Source organism: Palaemon carinicauda, chromosome 41, assembly GCF_036898095.1.
Source record: "Palaemon carinicauda isolate YSFRI2023 chromosome 41, ASM3689809v2, whole genome shotgun sequence".
NCBI lineage: Eukaryota > Metazoa > Arthropoda > Malacostraca > Decapoda > Palaemonidae > Palaemon > Palaemon carinicauda.
The window spans coordinates 44,178,240-44,204,609 of record NC_090765.1 but is presented as its reverse complement, the minus strand read 5'-3'; the positions used below and the strand labels follow the sequence as shown (position 1 = coordinate 44,204,609).

Below are 26,370 nucleotides of genomic sequence, written 5' to 3'. Positions count from 1 at the left end.
CTTAAATCTTGAACTCGTTTTTGGATAGATTTAATTTTTGATGACTTTGGATTGTTTTTTTTGGACTTTCTTTGACTTTTAAATGGCCGACCCTTCCCTTAGTACGGAAGTGTGTTTTAGGCTTTTAGCAATTATCTTATCACGTTATAAATTAATTATAGATTTTCCTCTATATATTTTATATCTCAACCGCCTTTATTAGGCCTCTTCGATTAGCTTTCCATTTATAATAAACATCAAGATAAATTTTAATGATTTGTTTATATGCGACCTTTCCTATTCCTCCTCTAATCCGAGAGTAGGCGGTCCTAACTTGGAAACCGAAGTTAAATAACGTTGAGCCCTTTCAATCGTAAATAACTTTTACAGAGCAAATGATTTAAAACTTATTAAATGAATATTTTTTAGTAGATATTTTATGAAAGATTTTCTTTGAATAGTCTTCGTACTGTTTCAAAGATGAACTAACGTTTAGTTTATTTATGCTACGCAGTTTGCGCTCTATCGTTACGATAGAGAGAGAGAGAATCACGGTTTCACTTTGCAGAAAGAGTAAATCGATTCTGACGTTTTGTTCATTCTTCTTTCAAACTTAAATGTTTTAAATACTATTCTAAAGGAACTTGTTAATTGAAAAACCTTTCAGTTTTTTCCTTTGGTCAAATAACCTGTTTATTGACGAAAGATAAGTGGGCTCTTCTCTTCGGTGCGAAATCAAGAGAGAGAGAGAGAGAGAGAGAGAGAGGAAGAGAGAACGTTCCGATCTTTATTCTCGTCCCAAGCGAGTAACGTTGTTCTCGAGTCAGTTTTTTACTCTCGTCCCTAGTCTCTGTATGGGGAGAAAGGATAAAACGTTTTTGTTTTTATTCTCGTCCCAAGGCACTGTACGGTGAGAGATTGAAAACGTAGTTTTGAATGAACTAGTGTTTAGTCTCCTTCCCAGCCACTGATCTTTTTATCTTAATATATGTTTACTGTTTTTTTTGCTTGTATTAATGTGCTTACATTATACGACTGATTTCGCAATTATAACCTTTTGATGAGGGTAGAATTGCGTGCTTCAGGTAGAAATCAGTTTTATTCATACCTAATGTGAATTGTTGAAAAATTCGATTTCAGTGAAGTAAGTGCAAAACAGAAAATCGTAGTGATAAAGTGATAATTGCGCAAAGTGTTATCAGTGTTGCGACCGAGGGTTCGTCTGTTCGTGCCTGTCGTTCGCCTAGTCCGAGACCTCTTGCAAGCTCCCAAGCCCAGGGGAGAAGTAATGTCGTACGACTTATGGGTTCGAGAGGACTTGATCAGCGAACAGACGTTCCCTCTATGGTTTCAGGCGTGTCTCATCAACACCGCCCCTACCATAAGACGAGCGAGACGATTTTCTCCTCGTCATCCGAAGGCTTTTCGCGTAAGAAACCGTGGAACAAGGTTTCGAGACCCTTTAAGCGAAAGTCAGTCCTTTCAGGACAGGTCCAGCGTCCTGATTTTAACCATTAGGACAGCTCTGACCCTATGCAGTCATCGGAAGACTGCTCGCCGCCTAAACAAAAGCGTAACACAGGCTCCGAGAGAGTTTTTGTAGGCAAGGTTTTGCACTCACAGACGTTACCCTCGTCTCTTACCGCAACCATTTCTGTTGATCCTAAATGGGTTGTACGGCAAGACATGCAGAATAAGCTTGCCTCTCTTATAGAGGACTATTCTGTTGAGCAGGTTCACGATGATCCTCGCCGCTTAGCTGTTCGAGATCTTGGCCGTCAGCCGCCCAAACGAGCCTTTGCTCGTCCTGTTGACATTGACGTTACAAAGTCACGTCAATCGCGTTTTGTACAGCCTCACTCGATGCAGTCCCGTGTTGACTCTCAGCCGCTTGTGGACGTTCAGCCGCTGCCGCTTGCTCTTGTTGACGTTCAGGACGTTCACCAACCAGCATAGTTGACTTGTTTTGACGTTGAGCGTCAAGCACCGCAGTCAAGAGTTGTTTTGACTGCTCAGTCTAGGCAGTCAAGGCAGTCTCGAGTTGACGTTGAATGTCCTCCTGCACCTGTTGTTGTTACTGGTCAGTCCTTTAAGCAGTTACATGACATAGCGTCCTTGACTTATACTGTTGCTCCTTTGCGTGTGGACTCTGCTTGTCAAGCATTGCCACCACGGCAGGTCTCTCCCTTGCTTGAGACTCGGCTATTGTCGGACAAGGTTCCTTCAGATGAGGAAGTTGCTGATCCCCCTCCTACTGATATTCCCTTGAGGACTCTGTCAGACGGAGAGGAGTCTAAAGCTGCTCAGCCCTCTATGGACTTTAAATAAATCATGCTGATTTTTAAGGATCTTTGTCCGGATCTTTTTGTAACTGCTGCTCCTCGTTCGCCTAAACGTCAGAGTTTACACTAGGCCTAGCTACTTCGAAGCCGTTGTTTTATAAGCTAGTGCTCTCTCGCTCTTCTAAGAGAGCTTTACGTTTGCTAGGCGACTGGTTAATCACCAGGAGGAGTTTGGGGGAGACAGCCTTTGCTTTCCCTAATTTTAAGCTGGCTTATAGAGCGAGAGTCTGATATGACACGGGAGAAGTTCTCGGCTTGGGAGTTCCTGCCTCTGCCCAGATAGACTTCTCAAACCTCATAGACTCTCCCTGGCGCCTGGCCACGAGACGCTCCAAGATTTTATGGTCGACTTCAGAGCTAGACCATCTCCTGTTAGGAGTTTTTTCGAGCGTTTGAAGTTTTGCTGTACAATTATGTCATGCATAAACTAGGCTTTCAGGGATGGCTCCAATGATCTGACAGCCACGTTCTCTGCAGGAACAAGTCCCTCAGGGATAGCTCCAATGATCTGGCAGCCATGTTCACTGCAGGAGTACGTAAGAGGCAAGTGCGCTCAATGTGTTCATTGTCAAGACAAACTTCACGATGAAGTCTACCAGGCTGTCTTGACAGCATTAATGAAAGGCGACTGGATGGTCTCTCTCAACCTTCAGGAGGCATACTTCCACATTCCTATACACCCGGATTCCCAACCGTTTCTGAGGTTAGTTTACAGGGATGTGGGGTACCAGTTTCGAGCCCTGTGCTTTGGCCTCAGTCCTGCTCCTCTCGTGTTTACGAGGCTCATGAGGAATGTGGCAAAATCCCCCCATCTATCGGGGATCCGAGCCTCCCTGTACTTGGACGACTGGCTTCTCAGAGCATCGTCCAGTCTTCGCTGTCTGCAGGATCTACATTGGACGTTGAGTCTGGCCAGGGAGTTGGGACTTTTGGTCAACCTAAAAGTCCCAACTGATCCCATCCCAGATTATTCTATATTTGGGGATGGAGATTCGCAGTCCAGTTTTTTCGGGCTTTTCCGTCTGCCACCCGAATAGAACAAGCCCTGCTCGAAGTCCAACTAATGCTGAAAAGAGAACGTTTGTTCAGTCAGGAGTTGGAACAGTCTCATAAGGACTCTCTCATCCCTGGAGCAGTTTGTCTCACTAGGGAGACTACACCTTCTGCCTCTCCGGTTCCATCTAGCCTCTCACTGGAACTAGGACAAGACGTTAGAGACGGTATCATTCCCAGTCTCCGAACCAGTAAAGGCATGCCTGAAATGGTGGGACAGCAATATCAGTCAGAGAGAGGGACTATCCCTAGCAGTCAAGAACCCAAACCACGTGTTGTTCTCAGACGCGTCGGATTTGGGTTGGGGTGCGACCCTGGACGGTCAGGAATGCTCGGGTCTGTGGACCTCAAGTCAGAAGAGAATGCACATCAACGGCAAGGAGCTATTAGCAGTCCACTTGGCCTTGATGATATTCGAAAGCTTCTTCGAAACAAATTGGTAGAGGTCAACTCAGACAACACCACAGCTTTGGCGTACATCTCCAAGCAAGGAGGCACACACTCCTTCACGCTGCTCGAGATCGCAAGGGACCTTCTCTTATGGTCAAGAAATCGAGGCATCTCCCTGTTGACGAGATTCATCCAGGGGGACTTGAACGTCTTGGCAGACTGTCTCAGTCGGAGGGGTCAGGTGATACCCACGGAATGGACCCTCCACAAGGACGTTGGCAAGAGTCTTTGGGCTACTTGGGGTCAACCCACCATAGACCTCTTTGCCTCCTCGTTGACCAAAAGGTTACCAATCTATTGCTCTCCAGTCCTAGATACAGAAGCAATCCACATAGACGCATTTCTACTGGATTGGTCTCTTCTGGACTTATATGCATTCCCACTATTCAAGATAGTCAACAAGGTACTGCAGAAGTTCGCCTCTCACGAAGGGACAAGGTTGGCGTTGGTTGCTACCCTCTGGCCCGCGAGAGAGTGGTTCACCGAGGTACTTCAATGGCTGGTAGACTTTCCAAGAAGTCTTCCTCTAAGGGTAGATCTGTTACGTCAGCCCCACGTAAAGAATGTCCATCAAAGCCTCCCCGCTCTTCGTCTGACTTCCTTCAGACTATCGAAAGACTCTCAAGAGCTCGAGGCTTTTCGAAGGAGGCAGCCAGTGCGATTGCAAGAGCGAGGAGAGCTTCTACCATTAGAGTATACCAGTCGAAGTGGGAAGTCTTTCGAGACTGGTGCAAGTCAGCATCTGTGTCCTCGTCCAGTACCTCTGTAGCCCAAATCGCAGATTTTCTTTTACATCTGAGAAAGGTTCGCTCCCTTTCAGCTCCCATGATTAAGGGCTACAGGAGCATGTTGGCTTAGGTCTTTCCAACAATAAAGATCTCCAAGATCTCCTTAAGTCTTTCGAGACCTCTAAGGAAAGTCGTTTGGCAACTCCTGGATGGAACTTAGACGTGGTCCTAAGGTTCCTCATGTCAGACAGGTTTGAGCCATTACATTCAGCCTCCCTGAAGGATCTCACCCTCAAGACACTTTTCCTAGTGTGCTTGGCTTCGGCTAAAAGGGTCAGTGAACTTCATGCCTTCAGTAAGAACATCGGCTTTTCTACAGAAAAAGCCACTTGTTTGCTTCAACTTGGTTTCCTGGCCAAAAATGAACTGCCTTCTCGTCCTTGGCCTAAATCTTTTGATATTCCTTGCTTATCAGAGATCGTAGGCAACGAACTGGAAAGAGTATTATGTCCTGTTAGAGCTCTTAAGTTCTATTTAGCTAGTACTAAGTCATTACGAGGTAAATCTGAGGCATTATGGTGCTCAGTTAAGAAACCATCATTGCCTATGTCAAAGAATGCTTTGTCATATTTTATCAGATTTTTAATATGAGAAGCTCATTCTCACTTGAATGAGAAAGGCCGATGTTTGCTTAAGGTTAAGACGCACGAAGTTAGAGATATAGCAACCTCCGTGGCCTTCAAGCAAAATAAATCTCTGCAAAGTATTATGGACGCGACTTTTTGGAGAAGCAAGTCAGTGTTCGCGTCATTTTACTTAAAAGATGTCCAGACTCTTTACGAGGACTGCTACACACTGGGTCCATTCGTTGCAGCGAGTGCAGTAGTGGGTGAGGGTTCTACCACTACATTACCCTAATTCCAATATCCTTTTTAATCTGTCTCTTGAAATGTTTTTAATATTGTTTTTTGGGTTGTACGAAAGGCTAAGAAGCCTTTTGCATCCTGGTTGATTTGGCGGGTGGTCAAAGTCATTTCTTGAGAGCGCCCAGATTAGGGGTTTGATGAGGTCCTGTTGTATGGGTTTCAGCCCTTAATACTTCAGCTCCTGGGAGTGTTCCAGCATCCTAAGAGGATCGCTGGGATTCATGAGGAAGACAGACTAATAAGGCAGAGTAATCGTCTAAGTCAACTTCCTTACCAGGTACCTTTATATATTTGGGTTTTGTTATGATATAACTGTCAAAAACTCTAAGCATATACGCTGTAAACTTAATTAACTCTGGTCTCTACCCACCACCATGGGTGTGAATCAGCTATTATATATTCACCGGCTAAGTTAAATATTTAAAAATGATATTTTAATTATAAAATAAATTTTTGAATATACTTACCCGGTGAATATATAAATTAAAGGCCCCCCCTTCCTCCCCGATAGAGACCCAGCTGGATGAGAAAAATTGGGTCTGTTTACATGTATATGCGGTATCTGGCCGATAGTTGGCGCTAGTGGGCACACCCACAACCTTCATAGCGATCGCTCGCGAGTTTTTGTGTGTTTTTTCTGTCGAGCCGCCGGAGGCTCAGCTATTATATATTCACTGGGTAAGTATATTCAAAAATTTATTTTATAATTAAAATATCATTTTAACTCAAAACATTAGAAAAATGTTGGAAAAGTATTTAGTCGACAAATGAAGTAATACAGAGTGTATTTCCTCCAAGTTACTAAAACTAAGACCAGGCAATATGTCACTTTATCTGCTACACAACACAAAGAGAAACAGGTGTAAAGGTAGTGCTGTGTTTAATGTGGAAAAAATAAATGTGAAATTAGAGGTAAAGCAGAGCTCTTAGTATGCATAGGTGAGATTCTTTTTCTCCTAATTCAACATGTTGAATTGACTAAATTGGAACTAACAATAAGCTTTTAGCTGCCATTGTAGTAACAGTTTGAAAGTGAAATATTAAATGAAACCAAAATATAACAAATTTCAATTTGAAAACTTCTATTATCCTAAAGTCCACACATGATGTGTTTTTGTAATTAACAGACAATTTGAAATAAGGAAAAGTTAATAGAAGTTAAGCTTTAACAAAAGTTATTTGGTATTAACCTTTTAATGTACTATAAACTCTATAACAATTTAAGCCAAAACTTAACAAATGTAATTTAAAAAAACATAGATACTAGGTAAGAATAGTTATTCTATACACAAATCTGAGCTGCTTGTGTTCTCTACAGTAGTAATATCAATAGTGCATGTTAAAAGAAAATAGGAGAGAATGGTGAGCATGGAAATCATTAGAGAATGGGTCCTCTAGTAAGTAGATTCAATGCTTTCAGTCTTTGTTGTCTAAAGACGCAGTAATTTGTATCAGCTTTATTGTTATTAATACACTTTTTAGAAAGTGAAAATTAGAAATAGTTTTTTGTATCAGGCTTTCAGTTTCTTTCCTTATCTCATTCTTTTATAAACTAAATTTTCAATTATTGATTTTAGATGAAATCCATATTACCTGTGCTTGAAATTGTCATGGTTAATAACTTAAACCATTGTAATATGGTGTTACATCTTTTAATTAATTTATATTTCAGGTTCACCATAGATAGTTTGGTTCCTCCTTTCATTTGGGAATAATTATGGAAAATTAGCCTATTAAATTAAAATATAGGGTATTGACATCTTTTAGACTTATAGACAGTTGAATAGTTAATATTATTGATGGATTTGGTTGTTCCTTCACTTTGCTCCCCTAAATGAACCATAAAAATTATTCCCTCCTGCAACCTAATACTGTATATTAATCATCAATTGCAAATGAAAACTGAACTAAATGCACAAACGTCTCTTGATTTTCATATAATTCAGCTTTGTCTTAGCACATGTACAAAATGGATGCAGTAATGTGTGTTTAACAATATTATGATCAAGATAGGAATGGACTTAGACAGCATTAAATCAACAAGAAATTATTGAAGCAGGCAAAATTGAAAAGGGAAGAAAATTCCAATTGGCTAACTTAATTACAGCCTTAGTGAAAAAGAAAAAAAAACCTAGATCTAGAATGAAGAGCAAAATCTTTGAAGATGACATATCCTAATACCCAAGCACATTTATGTGTCACTTTAATTTACATAACATCAAGCTTTGTCATAAAATTTTCCTAGTTCCTTGGGACCAAACTTCTCAATCTCATGGCCAGGTTTACTTGAATGTTTCCACAGACCTTTACTTGGATATTTTTTCATGTTTAGCATATTTTCCTTCTCAAATAACACTTGTAAATTTGAATTTAAAGTGTTATTTTTCTACTCAGGACTTTGTTTTACAATTGAAAGAAATCAATGGGAAAATCTTATACCATCGCTCATGTCTTTATATTGTGTAGTTGCCCATTGAAGTTACAGTACTACCTTACAGAATGTGTGCGTCTACATTACTGTCAATTTTACAGTCTTTCTAGTCAGTTAATTAAATATTGAGTACAAAATAATTACTGTTCATGAAAGAAAAGAAAATTTTATCATATCATTTCTTAAGAAAAACATATACAGATAATCTGTTGTGACATGTTATAAAATGTTTGATAGAGGAGTAGCAACATTTAGGAATAGCTTAATATTTAGTTACTAAGTTGGCTAAAGTTCAACACAATGAAGTACTGCAATGACAAATCAACTTTGAATTAAATTTCTTTTACACTCTGGGTAAATTTAGCGAATTCCATTTTATACAGTAAGATGAAAAGAAGAAAAAATACACAAGCAAAACTAATTATGCTAAACACTGACTAGTTAATGATGGATTCATTTAAAGCAATATTTTTCCTCTTAATATGAAACTACAGTACTTTGTTAGTAAATATACTACAACAAAAGCAAAAATGGTGTGTAAGTTTACTATACAAAAGATGAGAAAAAGAGAGAGATAACACATTAATTACACACTGTAGTGTACACAGTTCAGTTAGAAGTACATTATTATTAAGTTTTGTTAGCAAGTCAGAGATGTGCTACAGAATGATCTTCCATAATCGGAAAAAATCACTCTGGAACTAAAGGTGTAGGACTATGGAAGGTGTACCTGTAAAAGCTAGTGGGTCATACATTAGCTCTTTGTAAAACATTGTAAAGATCTGGTCAGCTCGTCTTGGTTGTAATTCTTGTCAACCCTCTCAAGGTTCTTTGGGCATTATTCTTGTCTGCAGTGGGGGCCTTGGCTTGTGGAGACTTTTTTTTATAAAATATGTGCATGTTCCTTACCATGAACACTATCATTTAGTGCTGCCTTTGTTGTTAATACAGAGGAAGTGACAGTAGTTTAAAAGAGTGATTAAAAAAAAATCTAAACAGTTTCATTTAAAATTGTCTAGTGTTTATGATTAAAATCTTACAAAGTATGTACGGGAATCAATTACAGAATGATGTTTAGTGTTGAATGTTATTTGTTCTGACACTAAATACAAACCCTTCCGCTCTTCATTAGGGCTATACTTTCGGCGAAGCTGGAAAACTAGCCATAAGACTTTTGGCAAGGTGTAAGTACCCCACCACTAGTTAGTATGGGGGGTAGGGGTTGGTACCAGCTACCCTGCTCACACACACACACACACACACAACAACTGTGTTGTGTCTCCACTTTTTCTTTTGGCTCGGCCGAGAGCGGGCATCCGTTTCTCTCCGCCTCCCAACCTGACTGCAATATTGACTAATTGTTTTCTTTTCTTTTCCTTTTCAGGTGTGTGTTACTTCTTACGGACGTCATGCGAACTGGTCTCTGACCTTCCTGTCCTTGATCAAGACTGACCTGCATTCGTGTGTCCTGCCTGTAGAGGAAGACCGTGTACGCAGGACAACACTTGTTAGGAGTGTTAGGAGTCGTTTTCCTCCCAGTAGTAGAGATTTGGATGGTGGCGTGAGAAGAAATCTAAGAGGGATTCTTCTCTTTCATGGTCTCTCTCAAAGTTGAAGAAACCTCAGACTTCGTTTTTAACCCCTCACTCTATTCCTGAAGCTCCTGCTCACTCGATCTTTTCAACTCCGGGCAACCCTTAGGTTCAAATGACGCTTCCGCAGCTCATGTGGAGGGGCCAAAGGCCGAGGCATGTTCTTGTTCCTCGGGGGGGTCACCTTTCCTGTTCGCGGGTTAGATACTCCACGGAGTGGTTTCCACCGCGTGATTCTGCCCGCCGGTTCCGGCCTTCACCTCCACCCTTTCCCAGCCCGTTGGAGTATGGTTCACCTATGGATGTTGCTTGCCCCCTTCGAGTTCGATGCGCACCTTCTCAGCCACAACCTATTCCTGTTCAAGAGTCCAGGAGTGCTCACCATTCCCCTAGGGGAATCCAGACCATTGCACCTTAATTGCAGGAGCGCAGAGTGCAATGCTCTACTCGGCACTCTCCAACCTCGCTCGTTGATTTAGATAGAACGAAGGCCCATGATGATCCTCACTATCATAGGATATCTCCTCGTCACAGTTCCAGAAGTGCGTCAACCAGCCCCTACTCATCACCACGTGTCGGCAAGTAAGCATTCTCCTGCGCCCCAGTGCGCTTCCAGGCAATGCGCAACCCATCTGTTTGTTACTGATCAAGAGATCAACCCTCTCCCCGCTCGTGTGCGCAGGCGCATGACACTTGCCATCCGATCGCTATGCGCCTTGTGACTCTTCCTGGTCTAGACTAACCAAGCATGATCTACAGTTCACGCGTGATAGCTCTTCTGCCCCCGAGCATATCGCCTACTCGCCCAGACCATCAGTAGTTGCTCGTGATCCAGCCTGTGCAGGCTTGTCATCTTCAGCTCCTGAGTGCCCAGTAGCGTGTAGCAATGCAGCTGCTCGCCAATTCCTGTCAACACGCACCCGGCCGTTGGAGTGTAAGTGCCACGCGTCAGCCCAGCATCGAGTACCTGACTAGTGGAATGCAACCAACCAGTTCCATTTATAGTCTCCCTGAAGAGCTCGGCTTATGTTCCAGAGCGTTTTCCAACTCGATCTTCCAAGCCAAAGCAAGAGGACGTGCTGCTACCATTACAGCCAGGTAAACCTCTCCATTTCAGGTTTTGAAACCTCAGACTCCTAGGAAGCGTTCCCCATCCCATAACCTGCCCAGCGAAAGCTTTCTGCGATTCCATCTTTTCGAGAAGGATACTCCGTGGTTCAAGGCTTTAGTGAAGGTGGTAAGTTTGGCAGTTTCTAGCACTGCCGCCTCAGGTAAGAAAGTATCGGCAGCTTCCATGAGTAACCCCAGGAGTCTGCCAGAGAAGACGATCTCTTGGAAGACCTCTTCCCTGCTGTCCGACCATAGACGCTCTCCCATCCCATCAGTGGTTACGTTTCATAGGTCATCTAACATCCCTGGTCCGTCTAGTCCGCAACAGCCGCCTACAAATTTGATCTCTTCGGTGGCAGCTGAAATCCAGGTGGGTCCAACGCGAGGAGACTCCTGAAACGCTGGTCCTGATGGTACCTGAGGAACAGGCAGACTTCAAGATGGTGGGTGGCACACGAAAATCTCCACCAAGAGATCGACCTTCTCGTTCCCCCAGAATTGATGCTCTTTTCATATGCATCAAAAGAAGGTTGGGTGGCCCACATGCTGCATGCACCACACGGCCTCCGGGCTCTGGTTAGAGTCGGAAAGGTACCAGCATATAAATGTCCTAGAGATGAGGGCAGCCTTTCTAGCCCTACAACAGTTCCATCAGTTCCTGGCAGGTCATTTGGTGGTATTGATGAGCGACAACACCACAGTGGTGGCTTACGTAAACAAGCAAGGGGGTATTTTTTCGCAGCCCCTTTGGCATCCAGCAGTGGAGATGTTAAGATGAGCAGAAGACAACTTGTTGTCCCCATCAGCTTGTTTCATTCCAGACAAGAGGAATGTACTCGTGGACAATCTGAGCAGACAACTCGGATAGTGGGCAGTGGATGTGTTCGCGACATCCCTGAATAACAGCCGTGGAATCCCTATGAATTCTTGCCTGGGAACTATCCAGCATCTCCTCTCTTAGAGGCTTTTCACAACAAGTTGCAAAGAGGATGCCTGGATGCATACAAAAATCATCAGCTGTAGTCTACCAGGCTAAGTGGACTGTCTTCTGTGTCTGGTATCGTGGGTATTGTGGAAGGGGTATTTCTCCCCTTGGTGCTTCTAATTCAGCATCAGTGGAATTCCTCTTATACCTTTAGGAGGAAAAACTTCTCTTGGTCTCGGCAGTGAAAGGCTACCGCTCAACCTTGAGCCTAACCTTTAGACAGAAAGGAATTAACATTTCCTCTTCATTGGAGTTGTCTCCCTGCATACGGGATTTCGAACTTACTTGCCCTGTGTTGGAAGTTACACCACCCCCATGAAACCTGATTCATGTCCTCCCTAAAGGGTGCTCCCTATGAACCTTTACCTGACTGAAGATGGTTTTCTTGCTTTCGTTGCCTTCGGCCAAGAGACTTTGCGAACTCCATGGCCTTTCCTACGACGTCTCCCATTCAAGGAGATGGGGGGGGGGGTCAATGCTCTGCTTCATCCCTGAGTTTATTGCAGACTCCAAATCCAGCAAAAGTGGATCCTAGATCCAGGCGATTGGGAGTCTTCGTAATGTAATCGATTATCCAGATCAACTGTTACTGTGTCCAGCTAGGAGTTTGAGGCATTACCTCAAAGGAACCACCTCAAAGGAATTGCAGCAGCTCACTCCAAAGTGTCAGTACCGGGAAAGCAAAGAGGAGGATCACGAAGAACACCATTTCTGCTAGGATTTGCAAGGACACAGACAAGCATTGAATCCTGATCCTTCTCCACAAACAAGATGACCCAAAGCTCATAACATTAGGGGCATTAGCACGTCCGTAGCGTTCAGGAAGAACTACTGTGACGCAGGTCTTACAAGTGGGCATTCAAAAGCGCCAGACATCTTTTACCTCCCACTACCTGCAAGACATGACCCATAAGAACATAGAGACGTTTTCCATTGTTCCTGTCGTGGCTGCACAAGTGGTTTAAATAGCTCATGCTCCTTAGTGGACAAGTAGCAGATGGTTGAGGACAGAGATTACCCAGGATTAGTCTGGGATTAAAAGAATGACTGGCTCTCTTTCATTCATTTTCCCAGATCCTGGGGAACAGCTCTTACATCCTATGCAAGCTGGCCTCCTCTGTCTGCAGGTAAAATAATTTCCCTTGTGTACCCTAGTATAGAGACATATACTTGTTACATCCCTCATAACCCCTGGCGAGGTACGATTGGGTAGCGTTAGCGTCCATGGTTGATTCAAATATTCCTGTTTCTGAGAATTCTTACCTAGACTAGTCACATTGCTGTTATCACACAGATTGCAGAAGCTGAAGTGTGCTTTGCACATAGTTAACGAGGTGTCGGGGTTTATCCCTTATATGTGCGGAGCACATACGGGAAAACCTTAAGTCAGAAACCAGCCAGTTGGTTTGGACTTCTACGCACCTAAAGGGTGAGTCATCCCTAATAAAGAGTGAAAGGGTTTGTATTTAGTGTCGGAAAAAAATGACAAATTTAGAGTAATTTGTGTTCTTCCTAGCGATACAAACCTTGAGCTCTTTATACTTTGGCCTGCCCGCCATCACCTACCCCCTTGTAAGGCCTGCCTGCAGTCAAAAGTTATAAGACAATATAGGTGTGTGTGAGCCGGTATCTGGTACTCCCCCCCCCCAGCTTCGCCATAAATATCCTAATAAAGTGCGAAAGGTTTGTATTGTTAGGAAAAATACAAATTACCGTATTTCCCGTGTGATAATACGCTACAAGTGGTAAGACGCACCCTTTAATTAGCAACGCAGTTTTAGAATAAAAAGAAAATGAAGATTTTAAAAACTTCTTAGCAGAAATCCATGGTCAGCGACTCTAGCATGATTATTGTCTGGCACATTAACTTTTCTTATTTTGGGTGTATTATGAAATGTTCAAGTTAATATTAATAGCTATATGCTGATTATCCCAATTCTATTACATAATCTTATAAGAAACAACTAAACCAGTCATAGTTTCCACCTCAACTACACGTTTACTCATAGTGCTTGGTGGTTCAAGTGGTGTTTACATGAAAGCAGCGTTGCCAAAGGTTCTTTATAAAATTTTGGCAAAGATGCAAAATTCTAGTAATAGTTCCAAATTTCCTCATATACCCTATAAATATTCACACAGAATGTAGCTATTGATTATAGAAATCTATAAATTCTTTTAGGTGGAATACTTTCAGTACTGTTTATGTGATTCTGGGTCTAGTAACTTTTCTTCTAACTTGGTAATACTGCACTCAACTAACAGAAGTTTTTTTCCAAGGACGTATTCAGCAACTGTCTGTCTGTATTTTTTCGGAACTCAGGCAACATCAATATATTGCTTTATTACAAAATATCAACAAAATATGAGAAAATAGATATATACTGAATAAACAACTATGTCATAGTGTCGTCTGCTACTAGACCTCTAGTTGGCATGTTTACTTGTTGAAGGGGGGTTAGCGAGTTATCAGCTGATTACCAAAATAAAGAAATAATTTGCTACTATACTTCATTAAATGAAGTGCAATATAAAAATGAATGAATTTATATTATATGAATGATAATTGTAGTTTTATATTTTATCTCTCGTGAGTTTGAGTGCTTGTAAGTCTATAGTTTGGTGTTTCAGGGGTGTCAAACTCCCCTATACAACTTTTTCTTAGTATTAAGACGCAGGGTGATTTTGGGGGGGGGGCATTTTTTGTGAAAAAAAGGTGCGTCTTATGACACGGGAAATACGGTACTTTAAATCTGTCCTTATATTAATACTCCATGAACCCTAAGATGATTGCATTTGAATATCATTTTGGCATTGTAAAAATTTACTCTGTTGTACTACAACTACTTATTGGTTTACTGTGTTTATTATTTGCATTCTATTGTATTGTATATTTTTTTTTAGAGAATATGAAAACAGTACATTTGAATTCAAAGGAAAATAACCTTATGAAGTCAAATGAAAATTATTTTTGTTTTCAATAGTAGCTAAATATATTTTTTTTATATTTTCGTGATGTTGACTCATAATGAATGGCAGGGAACTTATTGTGATTCATATAATATTGTGTTATGTATTTTTTTTATTTTTTTCCTCTTGTGAGAGATTAATGATATATATTTTCCATAGCTTTCTTTCATCCCGCGGCCTTCTGAAGACCAGTGAAAGTGTAGATGTTCAGAAGGGTGAAGATACTGGGCTTAGCCAGGTTGATGCTGATATGGAAGGTCAGCAGAATTCTGATGCATCTGCACAGCCCAAAAGCTAGTCACTTTTGAAAGGTATTTACGAAGGATGCAATCAGTTATTAGTGAGTATATAGTGTCATGATTTTTATTGGATGTTTATTAGTCCAGTTTTGTTAATTTAATTAGGGTGAAGACTGCTATTAAAGTGGTCTCAAGCTTTTTAAAAATTCCTTTATCCTTTATGAATCAACATTTTATTTCCTTAAATCTTACCTTCGAATATGATGCTATTAATATCTAAATGCTGATTTCATATAAAAAAATGGAAATTGTAAAAGGCAAATCTTTCTCCAATAAAAAACCTGAAAATTCAGATATGTGGTTTCAAAGGGGTGGATCCCTCTTTGAGCCCAGAAAATAAATTGAAATTATAAGTTAAAATAATTGTGTTTTTTTCAATATTAAACTTACCCGATGATCATATAGCTGTCAGCTCTGCTGCCCGACAGAAAAACCTACGGGCGGAATACGCCAGCGATCGCTATACAGGTGGGGGTGTACATCAACAGCGCCATCTGTCAAGTAGGTACTCAAGTATTCGATGTCAACACAGAACCAATTTTCTCTCTGTCGTGCCACTGGCAAGACCTACTAAATACGCTGTTACTAACTGGATTTGTTTTCACAACTATTTGGTGAAGTACACTATTCTAGTTTTGAGCTTTCGCTATGCAGGGGTTTTATCTTCATTTCAAAACTTGAACTCGTTTTGGATAGATTTAATTATGGTGACAAAGAGAGTATGGACTCTCTTTCACTTTTAAATGGCCGACCCTTCCCTTAGACGGAAGTGTGTTTAAGTTTTTAGTAATTTTGCTTAACACGTTATAGATCTATATATTTTATATCTCTCCGCCTTTATTAGGCCTCTTCGATTAACTTTCCTTTTATTATAAACATATAAAAATAAATTTTTATGTTTTGTTTATATGCGACCTTTCCTGATAGTAGGCGGTCCTAACTTGGAGCCGAAGTTAATCAACGTTGAGCCCGTTATATCGTATTTAAACTTTTTAAATTTAATGTTTTATGAAAGAATTTCTTTGATAGTCTCGTACTGTTTTCAAAGATGAACTAACGTTTAGTTTTTTAGTCTACGCAGTTGTTGACGTTCAGGACGTTCAACATGCGCTCTATCGTTACGATAGAGAGAGAGTGTTTCACGGTTTCACTTTGCAGTAAGAGTAAACCGATTCTAGCGTTTCGTTCATTCTTTCTTAGCTTAAATGGTTTAAATTCTAAATTAAAGGAACTTTTTATTTGGAAAACCTTTCAGTTTTTTCCTTTAGCAAATAACATGTTTTGACGATGTATAATTGGGCTCTTCTCTCAGGTGCGAAATCTAGAGAGAAAGAGAGAGATAAAGACGGAGGGGGAGAGAGGAGAAAAAAGTTTCGTTCAAGCGGGTAACGTTGTTCTCGTTTTACTCTCCTCCCCAGTCGCTGTAGGGGAAGAAGGTAAAACGTTTCTAGGGTTTTATTCTTGTTCCCAGGCTATGTGCGGTGAGAGATTGTAAACGTAGTTTATTTGAACTAGTGTTTAGTCTCTTTCCCAGCCACTGAATTCTTTATCTTTATATATGTTTTCTGTTGCATTATACGACTGTTTTCGTAATTACTACCTTTTAATGAAGGGTAGGATTGCGTGTTTCAGGTAGAAATCAGTAAAAGTTTCGATTTCAGTGAAATAAGTGCAAAACAGAAAATCAAAGTGATAAAGTGATATGCGCAAAGTGTTACAGTGTTGCGTCCGAGGGTTCGTCTGTTCGTGCCTGTCGTTCACCTAGTCCGGGACCTCTTGCAAGCTCCCAAGCCCAGGGGAGAAGTAATGTCGAACGACTTATGGGTTCGTCAGGCCTTGATCAACGAACAGACGTTTTTCCCTCTGTGGTTTCGGACGTATCTACCCAAGATCGCTCCACCCACACAAAGACGAGAGAGCCCATTTACTTCTCGTCTGCGGAAGAGGTTTCTCGTAAGAAACCTTGGACCAAGGTCTCGCAGCTTATTAAGTGCAAGTCGGTCCCTTCCGCGCAAGTCCAACGGCCCAGGTGTAGCCACTGGGTCAGTTCGGACTCGCTGCAGTCTTCCGATGACTGCACACCTCCTAAGAGAGGTAAAGCGGTACCGCAACAGGCAGTAACACCGTCTGTTGCCGCACCTGCTGCTGTAGACCCTAAGTGGTCTTTGCTACAGTCTATGCAGACACAGTTAGCATCTTTTTTGCAGGAGTATCGTGCGGAGAAGGTTGACGCTGCACCCGTTAGCCTACAACCTACCACGGTTGTGCGCCCAGCAGACGCTGTGGCTGCCTGCTCCCACACTCCAGCTGTGAGAGCTCCTCAGACGCACGGAACCCTCCGTTGACGTGCGTGTGCTACCACAACAACAGGAGGGTGGAGTTAAGCTGCCGTGTTTTGACACGGTGCGTCAGCCTCCGCAACCCACTGTGGTTACCGCCACTCGCCCGCAGCAGACTAGTCAGTCAGGAGTTGAGGCTTCCCCACACAGCTTTGGTTGTTGCCAGCTCACAGACTGTCAAGCAGTTACATGACGTTGCCTTCTGGTCTGCTACTAATGCACCAGTGCTGTATGTCCTCACGCACCTGTTGTGGTTGACAGTTCAGTTTTTTGACAGTTCACAGACTGTCAAGCAGTTACATAACGTTGCCTTCTGGTCTGCTGCTAATGCACCAGTGCTGTATGTCCTCACGCACCTGTTGTGGTTGACAGTTCAGTTTTTGACAGTTCACAGACTGTCAAGCAGTTACATAACGTTGCCTTCTGGTCTGCTGCTAATGCACCAGTGAGACCCTCACTGAGATAACCTAGCTTTTCTCGGACAAGGTTCCTGTAGATGAGAAAGTGCTGTTCTCCCTCCTACTGATATTCCTTGGAGGACTCTGTCATTTGGAGAGGAGCCTTAAGCTGCTTAGCCTCCTATGGACTTTAATTAAATCATGATTTTTTAAGGATCTTCGTCCAGATCTTGTAACTGCTGCTCCTCGTTCGCCTCACGTCAGAACTTACACTAGGCCTAGCTACTTCGAAGCCGTTGTTGTTAAGCTAGTGCTCTCTCGCTCTCCTAGAGAGCGTTACGTCGGCTAGGCGACTGGTTTTTGCACCAGGAGGAGTTTTAGGGATACAGCCTTTTGATTTCCCTTCTTTTTATCTGGCTTATAGAGCGAGAGTCTGATAGGACAAGAGAGAAGTTCTCAGCTTGGGAGTTCATGCCTCTGCCCAGGTAGACTTCTCAATTCTGGTAGACTCGGCCAGGCGCATAGCCAGGAGACGCTCCAGTTGTTTACAGGTCAACTTCTCAACTTTTGTCGAGCCTTTGTAGTTTTGCTGTACTATTATGTCACACATAACAAGGCTTCCAGGGATGGTAAATGGTTCCGCTTCAGTCGCTAACCCCGTCTGTTGCCACACCTGCTCCCGTAGACCCTAATGGGCTTTGCTGCAAGACATGCAGTCCAAGCTTGTGTCCTTGATAGAGGACTTAATACGGAGAAGAACCTTCTGGCCAACAACCTTCCTACCGGTTGGTTGTGCGCCCTGTTGACGCTGAGGTATCCTACTCGCGTCCGCCAGTTGAGGTGGTTCCTCCACCGATGCGACCCAGTGTGGGTTGCCAGTCGCACGTTGACGTTAAGCGACGCTCGGAGGTGGTTGTTGACGTTCAGTGTGTCACTAGGAAGACGTTCAACAACCAGCAGAGGTGACTTGTTGTGACGCAGTGCGTCAACCTCAGCAACCCGGTAGGGTGTTGACTGCACAACCCAGACAGTCTAGACAGTTTCGGGTTGTTGCTGTACTTCCTCGCGTCCCCATGGTTGTTGACAGTTCACAGACTGTGCAGCAGTACCATGATATTGCGTCCAGCTCCGTCACGCATCCACCAGTGCGACCGGATTCAGCGAGTCAGACGTTGCCCACTCCGTTGCCGTTTCCTCATCAGTTTCGGATGAGGAACCCTCTGATGAGGACGTTGCTGAACAAGACGATCAACCCCAGCCCTGCTATCCTTCCAGAAGATGCTGAAGAAGGAACGCTGCCCTGTCAGGCTGTGGATGAGTCTGGTAAGGACACTGTCATCCGTGGTTCAATTTGTGTCACTAGGAAGACTACACCTCCGTCCTCTTCTATACCATCTAGCTTTTCACTGGAAAAAGGACGAGACGCTAGAAGCGGTCTCGATCCCGGTTTCCGGAAAGATAAAGTCTGGTCTGACTTGGTGAAAGGACTTTATCAACCTTAGAAAGGGTCTTCCCCTGACTGTTCAGACTCCCAACCACGTTCTCTTCTCGGACGCATCGGACGTAGGCTGGGGTGCGACATTAGACGGTAGGGAATGCTCGGGATTATGGAACTCGAGTCAAAGGACAATGCATTTCAACTGCAAGAAGCTACTGGCAGTACGTCTGACCTGGAGAAGCTTCAGGTCTCTCCTTCAAGGCAAAGTGGTGGAGGTGAACTCGGACAACACACGGCTTTGACGTACATCTCCAAGCAAGGAGGGACCTACTCTCTGACATGGTACGAGATCGCAAGGGACCTCCTCACCTGGTCAAAAGGTCTAGACTTTTCACTAGTAACGAGGTTCATCCAAGGCAACTTGAATGTCATAGCAGATTGTCTCAGTCGGAAGGGACAAATAATTCCAACAGAATGGACCCTCCACAAGGATGTATGCAAGAGACTTTGGGCCACCTGGGGCCAGCCAACCATAGATCTCTTCGCAACCTCGATGACCAAGAGGCTCCCAATAGTTTGCACACCTATCCCGGACCCAGCAGTAGTTCATATAGATGCCTTTCTACTAGATTGGTCACATCTAGATCTATATGCATTCCCTCCGTTCAAGATTGTCAACAAGGTACTGCAGAAGTTCGCCTCTCACGAAGGGACAAGGTTGACGCTAGTTGCTTCCCTCTGGCCCGCGAGAGAATGACTCACCGAGGTACTTCGATGGCTAGTAGACGTTCCCAGAACACTTCCCCTAAGGGTGGACCTTCTACGTCAGCCACGCGTAAAGAAGGTACACCAAGGCCTCCACGCTCTTCGTCTGACTGCCTTCAGACTATCGAAAGACTCTCGAGAGCTAGAGGCTTTTCGAAGGAGGCAACCAGAGCATTTGCTAGAGCAAGGAGAACATCCACCCTTAGAATCTACCAATCGAAGTGGGAAATCTTCCTAAACTGGTGCAAGTCAGTATCCGTATCCTCGACCAGTACCTCTGTAACTCAAATAGCTGACTTTCTCTTATATCTGAGGAAAGAACGATCTCTTTCAGCTCCCACTATCAAGGGTTACAGAAGCATGTTGGCATCAGTCTTCCGTCACAGAGGCTTAGATCTTTCCAACAATAAAGATCTACAGGACCTCCTTAAGTCTTTTGAGACCACGAAGGAGCGTCGTTTGGTTACACCTGGTTGGAATTTAGACGTGGTACTAAGATTCCTTATGTCAGACAGGTTCGAACCGCTTCAATCAGCCTCCCTGAAAGATCTCACCTTTAAGACTTTTCCTGATATGCTTAACCACAGCTAAAAGAGTCAGTGAGATTCATGCCTTCAGCAAGAACATCGGATTCTCATCCGAAACGGCTACATGTTCTACAACTTGGTTTTCTAGCCAAACACGAGCTGCCTTCTCGGCCTTGACCAATATCGTTCGATATTCCAAACTTATCGTATGGTTGGAAATGAACTAGAAAGAGTATTATGTCCTGTAAGAGCTCTTAAGTTCTTTTTAAAAACCTTTACGAGGCCCGTCTGAAGCTTTATGGTGTTCAGTTAAGAATCCATCTTTGCCTATGTCAGAGAATGCTTTATCCTATTTTATCAGACTGTTAATACGAGAAGCTCATTCCCATCTGAATGAGGAAGACCAAGCTTTGCTGAAGGTAAGGACACATGAAGTTAGAGCTGTCGCAACTTCCGTGGCCTTTAAACAAAATAGATCTCTGCAAAGTATATTCGACGCAACCTATTGGAAAAGCAAATCAGTGTTCGCGTCTTTTATCTTAAAAATGTCCAGTCTCTTTACGAGAACTACTACACTCTGGGACCATTCGTAGCAACGAGTGCAGTAGTGGTGAGGGCTCGACCACTACAATTCCCTAATTCCATAACCTTTTTTAATCTTTCTCTTGAAATGTTTTATTATTGTTTTTGGGTTGTCCGGAAGGCTAAGAAGCCTTTCGCATCCTACTTGATTTGGCGGGTGGTCAAAGTCATTTCTTGAGAAGCGCCTAGATTAGAGGTTTTGATGAGGACCTTTAGTATGGGTTGCAACCCTTCATACTTCAGCTCCTAGGAGTCGCTCAGCATCCTATGAGGATCGCGAGGCTCAGTAAGGAAGACGTACTTAAAAAGGCAGAGTAATTGTTCAAGTCGACTTCCTTACCAGGTACTTATTTATTTTATGTTTGTTATTTTGAATAACTGCTAAAATGAAATACGGAATACTTAGCTCATAATAATGTCAACATGTAATGCTGGTCTCTACCCACCCCCCTGGGTGTGAATCAGCTATATGATCATCGGGTAAGTTTAATATTGAAAAATGTTATTTTCATTAGTAAAATAAATTTTTAAATATACTTACCCGATGATCATAAATTAAAGGACCCACCCATCCTCCCCAATAGAGACCCAGTGGACCGAGGAGAAAATTGGTTCTGTGTTGACATCGAGTACTTGAGTACCTACTTGACAGATGGCGCTGTTGATGTACACCCCCACCTGTATAGCGATCGCTGGCGTATTCCGCCCGTAGGTTTTTCTGTCGGGCAGCAGAGCTGACAGCTATATGATCATCGGGTAAGTATATTCAAAAATTTATTTTACTAATGAAAATAACATTTTATGTTTTTAAGTGATTAGATTGATCAGCGTGACCTTTCAGCCACTTTTTTCTGCTAGACCTGTACTTGATTGTCTCTGACAACAATCACAAAGTGCAACTCCTGAGATGTCTAGTTTTCTAAGCCATATTTGTCACCTTTCTTGTTACTAGTTTAGCCATTCCCACCATTTATTTCTAGATGTCTTCTCTATTTTTTTTTTTATTTGAAGCCTAATGATAAAAACTTAATTTTGACAATATTTCAAGTGATTTTTGCAAGCAATGATACAGTATTCAAAGCAGCAACAAAAGGCAGTGGACATTGATGTGTTGTTAAACAAAACATGTCTCATAATAACTGCATTTTCATTGGATGGACAGTTATAGTGAGCCAATGAAAACATTATTGTAACTTTCACCAAAGAAATAAGGAACCCCGAGAACGACTGTCTTGTGTTTCGTTAAATATGCTTGCATGTTTTCATGGAAACAGCAGCTATTGCACTGCGTAACCCCGAGATTCAATGGCTTCGTCATAGCTGTACAGACGTTAGCATGGTTGATTGAACTGTTTATCGTGAAAATTACACCACAAGAAATGACATCCTACTGACCGAGCCAGTCCGGATGTGCAGAGACGGCAAAAACCCCACCCCCCTCCCGGTGAAATCTCCACCGATTTACATGGTTTGGAAAAAAAAAAAAAAAAAAAAAAGTACCTCAGACTTGAAAATCCGGAGTTTCCAGTACATGCCGGAAAACTTATACACATGCATTTTTCTCTCTGGGGCTTCTGTATTGCCACAACTCTGCGAAGTCTTGAGATGATGTAAATGGAAAGAGGTTGTTGATCAAACCCATTAGTAATTGAAATGGAGTGGGGTTTTGATGACTTCGAAGATGGTAGTGACTGCAGCATACTTTAATAGCATTGGCAACAACTGCATTTACCGTTACCTATAAACAGAAGCATCACCCACCAACCAGCCTTCATTTAAGACAGCTGATACTTGATTCTGTTATCAGAGAATAACTTCAAATTCTGCAGCTTAAGCTCTCAAAGCCAACATTCTACTGGAGGACATTAGTCCTTGTTATTTAACCACAGAATACTTACACAAGATACTAAAGAGATGAGAGGAAGATTTATGAAAAGCATACAACAAGCAAAATTTAGAAAAGGTAGAAATTGTACTGACCAAATTTTCATTTTAAAACATGTTGTCCAGCTATGTGGAGAATATAGAAATGTCCTTTTGATGGCATTTGTGGACTAAGAAAAAGCCTCTGATAGTGTGCACCTACCAATTTTGTGGAGAGTCCTGCATCATTGAAGAATTCCTTTCAAATATGTTAATTTGATTGTATGTTTATGAGCATTGCAAGTGCAAAGGTAATGTTAGTCCCATGAAATGAATTAACAGTGAACAGAGGAGTTTAGATACAGACAAAGGAGGAGAAGAATGTCTTGTCACCTATGTTGTTTATTCTCCACATTGATTTTGTACTGCGTAGAACAGTCGGAGATAGTGGAGAAGGATTGTACTGGATTGGTAATAGGGAATAGAAAATTAACAGACCTAGAGTATGCTTATGCTGTCCATATTAGCAGAACACCATAGGACTTACAATTCTTGCTTACCAGAATGCATGAAATATCACTGGATGTTGGGCTTAAAATAATAGAAGACAGAGATGACGACAATGGAATATGCAATGGAAGGTGGAATATCATTGGAAGGATAAAGGATCAATGAGGTAGAATCATTCACTAGCACCGTCAACATGCTCTCTTGAGACAGGTGGTAATATGATCCACAAATAAAGCATTAACTTACATTGCCAAATCTATCAACATAGTTTCTCTGTCCACTTTTCTCACTATTTACCACATTTCCTCTTCCTCTGCCTCCTCTGTGCTAAACACTGGCTCAGATTTCACTATTACTGTGAGTCTCTCTCTCTGGTACTATTTCATGACAATTCCCCCAAAGTCAAGACTTCCTAACTCCCAAAAAATTTCCTGAAGTCAAACATCTTATCTGACTCGGTGAAAGACACAGCTGTCAACTCTTATCTATCTTTCACCTCTAGCCCAGCATTGTCCAACAACTTGAATGCCAAAATGCACTTTGGTATAATCACTTTGTACTTATTTTAAACAGCACTTCTCTTCACAAACTCCAGAATGTACTTCTCCATGGTGTCTTCCTTCCCCTTCTTGTATGTGTTGAATATGTAGCTGACATTTTGTCCTTTTTGTACCACTTGTTCAAGTGTTAAAGCAAAACTTGCATCTCGTCATCGTTCGCCAGCTGCTCAATGTCTACTAATTGAAAAACCTTGCCTCTCACCTCACTTCCTTCTGGGAATGACAGGGCAAGTGTCACAGATTGTTTCTTCTTTTCAACATTGGTGACATGCACCCATGCTTTCAACCTTTTTTTTTTTTTCCTTCCAGCAATCATAACTCGTCTCCAAGGACCGGCAACCGCAGTCACTGTTGTTGGTCATATTTTCTTTATCTTCTTAATTCTCTTTAATATCCTTCCACCTGCCTCAAACCACACTTTGCTACCAAAATGTTATGATTCTAGGTCTATGTGGCAGGGCAAAGTAAAGTCTGGTGTCTGTTTCTAAGACAATTTTAATAGTAGCTACACACAGCTGTAACTCCCACCACCATCCCTCACCTTCTCCTCCTGCAATAACAAATACACATTGAAGAGAGTTAACAATAGTTACATATAAACTGGTCAGATAATCCAAAACTAAATTAAAATCTTGATGGCCTGTAATTTTTTCTTATATAAGACTATCAATAACCTCTATTTTAGAATCAGCAAAGGAAAACATTTCTAGAACACTCACTACATTATTTCTCCCAAGCAGCATTTCTTTAGTAAAGTAGCTTGGAAACCCATATCAAATATTTTAATTTATTAAGAAAATGATGGATTCAAGACAGGAAATTAAATCAAACTCTAGAACAAGATTTGGTAATTGATTAGTCTTCTATAAGAAGATTGGGTAACCGATTAGTCTTCAAGACTGAACATCTTGAGGTATAGAATAATTAAAGACTGAATGACTAGCCCGTCCTCGTATTTGAGACACCAATTTATTGATTTTATTCACAACAAAATTGAAGAACTGAAGGTCTTAAAAGTAGCTATCGCCAAAGCCTCGGAAGAATAAGCAGCATCAGAACTGTCAGCAATAAAGTTAAATAAGATTTAAAAGGGAGACATTTCCTCACTTTTGGGGGGTCTTCCTGTGTGTTTTCAACAGCTTCTTCATCCTGTACAGAAGGATGAACCGAGTCATATCTTATTGACTTTCCTATTCCTGTACAACTGAGTACGGAAGCTTCTGCGTGTGATAACAATGAAACACTTCGCTGCAGCTTCCCAAGCTTTACTCTACTTGAACAATTACTACAGTCTGAAACAAACACAAATACCTTCCTGACTAATCTAGTCCCAAGCATTACTCAACTTGAACAAGTATTACAGTCTGAAACAAATGCAAATACCTTCCTAAGTAATCTAATCTAATACCCGGTATGTAAACTTACAAAGATGAATAGTAAATTGTAGTACCTCTTTCAATGTTAGTACAGTAATCCTTACCTATCCTATTACCCTCACTATTACTAATATTAAATTACCTAAGATATATAGGAATGGTGCATGAACCACCATCAGAGTCCCAGATGTAAACAGTGAGACAATGCTTTTCTTGATTGGTCAAAACTCATATTAAACTTGGGTATCAAAATAGAATTGGAGAAGGTATGAGCAAGTATAATTAAGTAATAAATATACCACATTCTCCCCTCCTAGAATAAAACACAGAATAAGAACTAATAAACTCTAGTCCAAGCCATAGTGCATAGTAGGTCTTTTCAGTTCAGCCCTAAGATCATTGTTCATTTGTTTTTGGTAATTTGAATCTGCCACAGTCTACTCCTGTAACATTGTTTTTGGTAGATTCCTGATGTTAGTTTTTATAAGGTGTCAAGATAAACACTAATCGTTCCTATGGTTGACACATTCTCTCTGATTAATCAGCGCCTTGTTTGAACCTCTTATAAAAAGAATTTACTCTCTGGAGGACGGAGGAGGAACGGGATTAGGATAACAGCAAGATCCGCTTTTTGGTGCGCTAACTACTGCTTCGGACTTCCTCTTGGTCATCCTTGCTATTTCATCTTATCAACATCTTTTCCGTCCATCTGTGTATTGCCAATCCAGCACATGTACCCTGCTTCACCAAATATAAACCAGCGATCGTCGCACTACTTACAGGGTGCCAATGCATTAGAGCCCGTGATCTGCCTAGTTGCGGGTCAGTCTACATCCATCTATCCTTTGGTTGATGGATGATGAGAAAGCCAACCTTCAGGACAAGGAGCTGGATCATGAAGACATGACAAAATTACAGTACCTTATATTGGTATAAATCTGATTACTGTACTATCCACATGCTCAACCTCATCTATTAATGGCCCATTCTTATTTTGTACAAACCTCCTCAATAATACGGGTCCAGGAGCCTTTAGCCATGGAGGTAAGAAGCTTCCATGACTAGAATGAAAAGAACTGCTCATGAGTGACTTAAAAGAATCTAGTGCTTCTGGAAGAACTGGTTCCCATCGACTATTAGGCAAGTACCG

General features: G+C 41.9%; 1 protein-coding gene across 13 annotated transcripts in view; it reads left to right on the top strand.

The window, feature by feature from the left end:
• The window catches only part of fmt (phosphatase 6 regulatory subunit 1-like protein fmt), a 228,552-nt gene that overhangs the window by 188,385 nt on the left and 13,797 nt on the right, over positions 1–26,370 (top strand). For 12 of the 13 annotated variants that reach the window (XM_068364570.1, XM_068364580.1, XM_068364575.1 and 9 more), the window contains one exon: positions 14,723–14,874. In XM_068364570.1, the coding sequence (XP_068220671.1) occupies positions 14,723–14,861 (139 nt within the window). In that variant the 3' untranslated portion in view covers positions 14,862–14,874. Of the gene's footprint in view, positions 1–14,722; positions 14,904–26,370 lie in introns of all 13 variants that reach the window. The other variant, XM_068364569.1, reaches the window with a different exon arrangement.